Below are 8436 nucleotides of genomic sequence, written 5' to 3' on the forward strand. Positions count from 1 at the left end.
AACCTTATTGTAAAGTGGTACCTTTAAAAAAAATTACATTACAAGTGTTAAAACATGTGACTGGTAAAATGTAAACACCATACCATAACCAGTGCTTTGAGTGCTAGGATGTTAAATACTTGGCCCCTCTATGAATATTGGGGCCCCTTGATGGCCCCTTACTCAAAAAAATCCTAGATCAGCCACTGCCCTGCAGGCTTCACAGAACCAGAACCTCTTCCTTCCATCAGTTGCTAAAACCCAGGTCAGTGACCTGTCCATGGGAAACCTGGACAGGTCCCTAATAAGAGATCATGTAGCATCCACAGAGAGGCTTCAGGCCGTCTAACCACTGCTCCACCATGTCGCTGCTGCCAGAAAACAACTCATTAAAACACTTTTTGTTCAGACAACAAGCAACAGTAACTGTTGTCTGAAAGTTCAGCTGGGATCAGTTAGTGGATCAGAACCTAAACACTTTGAGACCTTCAGTTTCACACAGACAAACCTCTGAACGGTTTTTATTTACAGCTTCTCCTGCAGCCAAGCAGCTGCTGGTGTCTGACGAGACCGAGAGGACCATGAGGGTCACCTGGACCCCAGCTCCAGGAAACGTGCTCAACTACCGGCTGAAGTACGTCCCCGCAGCCGGAGGCAGAGAGATGGTCCTGAAGGTCCCCGGGTCCGTGTCCTCCACCGTCCTGAAGCGCCTGCAGCCCGTCACCACCTACAGCCTCACGCTCCAACCCATCTACAAACACGGGGAAGGAAAAGCAAGGCAAGGAGTAGGAACCACACGTACGTTGGTCCGTCCTTCACCTGTCTGAGGCTTGTCCCCTTCAACTGTCTGAGAGACATGGCCCCCTTCACCTCTCCGAGACACGTCCCCTTTCACATGTTATCAGTACACTGCAGAGACATGTCCACCTTCTGTCTGTCCTCACACTTCAGAGACACGCCCCCCTTCTGTCTGTCCTCACACTGCAGAGACACGCCCCCTTTCTGTCTGTCCTCACACTTCAGAGACACTGGACTAAATGAATCTGATGTTTGATCCTTTGGACTTCAGAATAAAGAAGTGGAGCTTCTCGGAGCGAGTTTGTCCTGACGTTCTGCTGCTTTTTTCTTTCAGTGTCGCCTTACAAAGCTCCCAGGAACCTGCAGACCTCAGAGCCCACCAAGACCAGCTTTAGGGTCTCCTGGGACCCTGCACCTGGAGATGTTAGGGGCTACAGAGTGACCTTTCACCCCACAGAGGATGATGTGGACCTGGGGGTGCTCCTGTTGGGTCCATATGATAACACTGTGGTTCTGGAGGAGCTCAGGTAAAAAGCAACAAAAAGTTCAGAAAGTTTGAAATAAAAATAGCTCACAGGTTGTTTTCAGTCTGAAAGAAACCATCTCTGAGGAACGGAATTGTCCAAAGGGTCCACTTCACTGGGTCCACAGACCTAGTGAAGGCAGATCTCCTGTTTAGCTGCTTATAGAGTTTTCAGAATCAAAAAGTAGAATCTATTTAAGACTGCTTAGATCTCCCTGAGTCCAGTAACAGAGACTGAACCGGTCTCCTGCTCTGGACAGATGGACAATGGATATTATTTTGTTGTCCACCAGCCACCCACATTGTAGATTTAGAACCACAGAGAATGCTAGGAGACAAGTTAGAATGTCTCTCATGAACCGTTTGACTACTAGTGTCCATTTAACTAGTCTCAGCTAGTCTCCAACTAGCCTCCAACAAGTCTCCAAAACCTAATTTCAGCTAGTCTCCAACTAGCCTCCTACAAGTCTCCAAAACCTAATTTCAGCTTGTCTCCAACAAGTCTCCAAAACCTAATCTCAGTTAATCTGCAACTAGTCTGCAACTAGTCTCCAACTAGTCTCCAAAACCTAATCTCAGCTAGTCTCCAACTAGCCTCCAACAAGTCTCCAAAACCTAATCTCAGCTAGTCTCCAACTAGTCTCCAACAAGTCTCCAAAACCTAATCTCAGCTAGTCTCCAACAAGTCTCCAAAACCTAATCTCAGCTAGTCTGCAACTAGTCTGCATCTAGTCTGCAACTAGTCTCCAACAAGTCTCCAATTACCTAGTCTCAGCTAGTCGCCAACTGGCCTCCAACAAGTCCCCAAAACCCAATCTCAGCAAGTCTCCAACAAGTCTCTAAAACCCATTCTCAGCTAGTCTCCAACAAGTCTCCAAAACCTAATCTCAGCTAGTTTGCAACTAGTTTCCAACTAGTCTCCAAAAATTTCCAATTACCTAATCTCAGTTAATCTGCAGCTAGTTTGCAACTAGTTTCCAACTAGTCTCAAACAAGTCTCCAATTACCTAGTCTCAGCTAGTCTCCAACTAGCCTCCAACAAGTCTCCAAAACCTAATCTCAGCTAGTCTGCATCTAGTCTCCAACAAGTCTCAGAGGTTTTACATCTTAATTTAACAGTTTTTGTGTTTTAACCCTTTTTCTCCTGAACAATCTTCAAACTTCAGGGATCTGATTCAGGAGATGAAGTTGAAGAACTTTGTGTTAGCTGCTGTCTTGAAGCTCCAGCTTCTTCTTCTCTGTGTGTCTCATGCTGGGTTCTGTTTTGTCTACAGGGCAGGAACTAAATATTCTGTGTCTGTGTTTGGGATGTTTGATGGAGGAGCCAGTTCTCCTCTTGCAGGAGAGGAAAAGACCACCCTGACTGAGGATCCAGAACCTCCTGCTATGGATCCTCCTGGTAAAACTTCCATCTCATCACACAGTGCTGCTGTTTGTTAGTGGACTAGGTCTGCAGACCAGAAACTTCCTGACCCAGATCATTAGAGTTCTGCCAGAACACAGAGCTATCTGAGTTAGCTGCTTGAGTTTTTTCAAGTCTGATCATTTAACACTGAACATAATTTGTTTCAGAGATTTAAACACATGTTCTAACTCAACAATCAGAACCGATCCAAATGAGCCCCTCTTCTGGACCAAGGGCTTCAGAGAGCAGAGATCCAGACCTTTAAGGGTTTTGGCTCTAACATCTCCAGAGGTTCCAGCTGAGCACCGTGTCTGCTTGCCAAATGTTTCTTCAGTCATGAAAAATGAGAGATATCCAGAAAAATGTTGCTTGAAGTTTGAAAAGAGGTGGTTTGTAGTTAAAGCAGTCGGCTGCTGCAGGGATGGAGTTTAGAAAGAGTTCTGCTCTGAAAGTCTGAAGAGGTGCTGTTGATCCAGAACAGGACTTCCTGGTGGACTAAGAAGCAGACACAGTGACCAACTGCCAAATGGGTCGAGGAGTGGGTCAAAACATGTCAGGGAGTATGTCAGGGAACAGTCACAGTGACTGGGTCAGGGAACAGACACAGTGACCAGCTGTTAAATGGGTCAGGGAACAGTCACAGTGACTGGGTCAGGGAACAGACACAGTGACCAGCTGTTAAACGGGTCAGGGAACAGACACAGTGACTGGCTGTTGAATTGGGCAGGGAACAGACACAGTGTCTAGCTGTTAAACAGGTCAGGGAATGGACATGGTAACTGGCTGTTAAACGGGTCAGGGAACAGACACAGTGACTGGCTGTTAAACGGGTCAGGGAACAGACACAGTGTCTAGCTGTTAAACGGGTCAGGGAACAGACACAGTGACTGGCTGTTAAACGGGTCAGGGAACAGACACAGTGACTGGCTGTTAAACGGGTCAGGGAACAGACACAGTGACTGGCTGTTAAACGGGTCAGGGAACAGACACAGTGACTGGCTGTTAAACGGGTCAGGGACCAGACACAGTGACCGTCTGTTAAAGGGAGCGGGTCAGATTGAGTCAAGAGGTTTCACAGTCTAATGATATTTTAATAAAAGATAGGTGAATCTAGGATCCAGAGTTCTGGTCATTCCACATGTGAACTTTGAAAAAAAGCAAAAAAGTAGATTTCATACGTATACATGAGGTAATATAATTGATTTTTTATACTCATAAAATAAAAACTACTCCTAAATATTAAATCGTGAAAATTTTAACTAATAAATCAAATTTTAATTAAAAACTAAAAACTACTGATTCAAACTCCAGGTTATGGGTCTGAAAACCAACAATCCTACAAGTTTCTGCAGGGTCACAGAAACTTTATAGGCGTTGGTTGCAGCAGAGACACAGAATGAGCGCTGGTTCTGGTGGAATTCTGGCAGAATCTGAGTCTTTTGAAGCATATGTTTTAGCAGAGTCATCAGAAATATGTTTGCAGCTGTGCTCACAAAGTTTTAACTGTCCACTGACCGAGCCGTCCCACAGATCAGGACGAGCTGATACTTTTTCCTCTGCAGGAACCTGGAGCAGGACTGTGCGAACCATTTCTGAAGAGGAGAGTCCATCTGCTGGGAGAGACATTAAAAAAAACAAACATCTCTATGTGACCACGGACAGAAAATAATCTGGATTAATGTTACTGATTTCTCTGAGACTGATCTGTCTTCATGTTTCCTTTCACTCTTTTCTCCCACACTGAGAAGTCCAAACAGACTGTTTATCCTCCTGACGTCCTCCTGACGTCCTCCTGACGTCCACCTGTCTCTCTGCAGGCTTTCAATGCAAGACATCTGCCAAGGCTGACATTGTGCTGCTGGTGGACGGCTCCTGGAGCATTGGGCGCATAAACTTCAAAGCCATCCGCAACTTCATTGCCAGCATGGTCAGCGTGTTCGACATTGGTCCGGACAAAGTCCAGATTGGTAATTTTTTCTAATTGATGACTGCTGGTTGAGCCACAGGACGTAGAACTGCTTATATGTTTGTCCATGGGTCTTATTCAAAGATTTGAGACTGATTTGGTCTAAGAAATCTAGTCCACTTTAATCCTAATAGGAGACAGTTTTTATATTCTAAACCCTGACCGAGGTCAGGCTTATCAAATCCAGGATCTAAAATATTCAGCTCAGTCCTGCTAGAGAATTATGACCTAAATTTTCTCCATGAAATGAAGTTACTACTACTACTACTATTAATACTATTATTAGAAGTATTTTATTTACAAAATGCTTTAAAAAAAGAGCACAGCTTGAATAAAGTGCTGGACATATAAAATCAAACATTTCAAACTGTTTTAAAGAATAAAACTAACACTTTCAACATTTTCTTCCTTGTTGCTGAGAAGTAAAGAAAAGTTAAAGAATAAAATCTCGTGAAACAGATCTGAGGTCGGGGCTCAAGTCTCTAATAATTATATGTTTATGTATATATATGTATGTATGTATATATTATCTAATAATGACTTTATTTTTGTTTCCTTCAGGTTTGGCTCAGTACAGTGGAGACCCAAAGACTGAATGGCACCTGAACACCCACCCAACCAAAGCATCTCTGCTCGGGGCTGTCGCCCAACTGCCGTATAAAGGAGGAAACACGATGACAGGTGATGGAACCGCACATTCTGTGGTCTACAGCAGGAAATTCACCAACCCTGCTTGGACCAGGACCCGGATAGTGTTTGTGGGGTCTATAATAGTTTTAAGCTTTGTATTTTGAGCTCAGGTGTGCAGAGGGCCTGTCCAGCAGGACTGGTCAGACTAAGCTATGACTGAGATGGAGACAAGACCATGGTACCAATTTGACATGGTATATAGTACCAACTTGCCAGACTATGACACCAACCAGAAAGACCATGGTACCAGCCTGACTCAGACTATAGTACCAATGTAACATGTTAAATGGTACCAACCCGACAGACCATGGTACCAACCAGACAGACCGTGGTACCAATCTGACATGCTACAAGATTCTAACATGACAGACCATGGTACCAAACAGACAGACCATGGTACTAACCTGACACAGACCATGGTTCTAACCTGAAAGACTATTGTAGCAACCTGACGGACATAGTATAAAGCAGACAGACCATGGTACCAATCTGAAGGACTGTGGTACCAACCAGGCAGACCGTGGTACCAATCTAACATAGTGCAAGGTCCCAGCATGATAGACCATGGTACCAACCAGACAGACCATGGTACCAACCTGAAAGACTATTGTACCAACCTGAAGGACTATGGTACCAACCTGACAGATTATGGTACCAACCTGACGGACCATGGTACAAACCAGAAGAAATGTGGTACCAACCAGACAGACCGTGGTACCAATTTCACATGGTACAAGATTCTAACATGAATACCATACCAACCTGAAAGACTGTGGTACCAACCTGACAGACTATGGTACCAACCTGACGGATCCTGATACAAACCAGAAGAACCATGGTACCAACCAGGCAGACCGTGGTACCAATCTGACATAGTACAAGGTCCCAGCATGATAGACCATGGTACCAACCAGACAGACCATGGTACCAACCTGAAAGACTATTGTACCAACCTGACGGACTAAGGTACCAACCTGACAGACTATGGTACCAGCCTGATGGATTTTGGTACCAAACTAACACAAACTGTGGTACCAACCTGACAGACAATGGTACCAACCTGATAGACTGTGGTACCAACCAGAAAGACTACTGTACCAACCTAACGGACTATAGTACAAAGTAGGCAGACCGTGGTACCAATCTGACATAGCACAAGGTCCCAGCATGATAGACCATGGTACCAACCAGACAGACGATGGTACTAACCTGAAAGACTATTGTACCAGCCTGACGGATCTTGGTACCAACCTAATACAGACTATGGTACCAACCTGACAGACTATACTACCAACCTGAAGGACCATAGTACCAACCTGATAGATGGTGGTACCAACCTGATACAGACTATGGGACCAACCTGATGGATCTTGGTACCAACCTAACACTGACTATGGTACCAACCTGACCAACCTGAAGGACCATGGTACCAACCTAATGAACCGTGATACCAACCTGACTTACTATGGTACCAACCTGACAGACCATGGTACCAGCCTGAACCAGACTATGGTACTAACCTGACACGGATCATAGTACAAACCTGACGGCTCATGGTACTAATCTGACAGACCATGGTATCAACCTGACGGACCATGGTACCAGCCTGACTCAGACGATGGTACCAACCTGAAGGGTCATAGTACCGACCTGACAGACTATTGTACCAACCTGACACAGACTATGGTACCAACCTGAAAGACTTTGGTACCAACCTGACAGACTATGGTACCAACCTGATGGATCTTGGTACCAACCTGACAGATTATGGTACCAACCTGAAATACTATAGTACCAACCTGATGGACCATGGTACCAGCCTGACACAGACTATGGTACTAACCTGACGCAGATCACCCTGACAGACCATGATTCCAACCTGGCAGACTGTAGTACCAATCTGACAGTCCATGGTACCAACCAGGATATTAGACAAATGTTGGTGGCCCTCTTCTTAGTTTAGCATGATCTATTGGCTTGAAGCTGCATCCTGATCAGTTGAGAGAAAAGAATATCGAGAGATGTGAGGGTTCAGACAAGTGTCCCAAGAGAAACCGGCACTGAGAATCTGACAGTTTTATCGCGAAACTAAAGAAGGATTTCCAGATTATCCATAATCCAACCTTGTTCTGACAGATTGTAGAGTGTGGAGGGGTTGAGTTCTAAACATCAACACTGATAAGGATGTTTGGAGTTTACATGTTCTCCCTGTTTATGCAGGAGTATTCTCTGGCTTCCTCCCACAGTCCAGAAACATGCTGGTGAAAATGAGTCAGAACCAGTTCTAGATGACAGAGAACACCAGAGATTTGACCTGAGTTGACATAAAAACACAGAATATTTCCTTAAACCAAACTCTTGACTTTGAACAGGAATGGCTCTGAGCTACATCCTCAAGAACAACTTCAATCGCAACGTTGGAATGCGTGATGACTCCCGCAAAATTGGTGTCCTGATCACTGATGGAAAGTCTCAGGATGAAATTGTGGTCAACTCTCAGAACCTGAGAGACAGCGGGATCGAGCTGTACGCCATTGGTGAGCGGACGCCTCCTCCATGTTTCCACCTCTGGTTTCTGACAGAGATCTGACTCAACGTCTCTTTTCAGGTGTGAAGAACGCCGATGAGAACGAGCTGAGGTCCATCGCCTCCGACCCTGATGAGATCCACATGTACAACGTGGCCGACTTCAGCTTCCTAGTGACCATCGTAGATGACCTTACCGTCAATCTGTGCAACAGTGTCAAGGGTTCAGGTACCAGAAACAGAACCAGAACCAGCAGCGACATACTGCTGAATCCAAAACCGTCAATTCTTTAGACAGAACAGGGCTGAATGCTTAGCTAAAGGTAGTTCATTTAAAGGGATCCATGATTAGTTGTAACATTAGACTTTATTTAATAAACATATATTTTAACTGTAAAATAAAGACTGTAAAAATACTGTAGGATGTTCAGTTTTTATCTTCAGTTTATTTCATGAACGGAGCCATTTTATTTGCACACAAAGCATTCTGGGTAAATGATGACATGGATAGGTCCTCAGTGTGAGTGAGCTATATCCACCCTGAAGGTG

At 44.8% G+C, this 8436-nt stretch overlaps 1 protein-coding gene across 1 annotated transcript in view; it reads left to right on the top strand.

Annotated features, from left to right (window-relative positions):
- Nucleotides 1–8436, top strand: part of col12a1b (collagen, type XII, alpha 1b) — a 105433-nt gene that overhangs the window by 39096 nt on the left and 57901 nt on the right. The window contains exons 16-22 of the mRNA XM_014017903.1: nucleotides 472–777; nucleotides 1112–1304; nucleotides 2575–2699; nucleotides 4523–4672; nucleotides 5233–5352; nucleotides 7734–7898; nucleotides 7970–8116. Coding sequence (XP_013873357.1) covers nucleotides 472–777; nucleotides 1112–1304; nucleotides 2575–2699; nucleotides 4523–4672; nucleotides 5233–5352; nucleotides 7734–7898; nucleotides 7970–8116 — 1206 coding nt within the window. The remainder of the gene's footprint in view (nucleotides 1–471; nucleotides 778–1111; nucleotides 1305–2574; nucleotides 2700–4522; nucleotides 4673–5232; nucleotides 5353–7733; nucleotides 7899–7969; nucleotides 8117–8436) is intronic.

The sequence above is a fragment of the Austrofundulus limnaeus genome, unplaced genomic scaffold (genome assembly GCF_001266775.1).
Source record: "Austrofundulus limnaeus strain Quisiro unplaced genomic scaffold, Austrofundulus_limnaeus-1.0 Scaffold179, whole genome shotgun sequence".
NCBI lineage: Eukaryota > Metazoa > Chordata > Actinopteri > Cyprinodontiformes > Rivulidae > Austrofundulus > Austrofundulus limnaeus.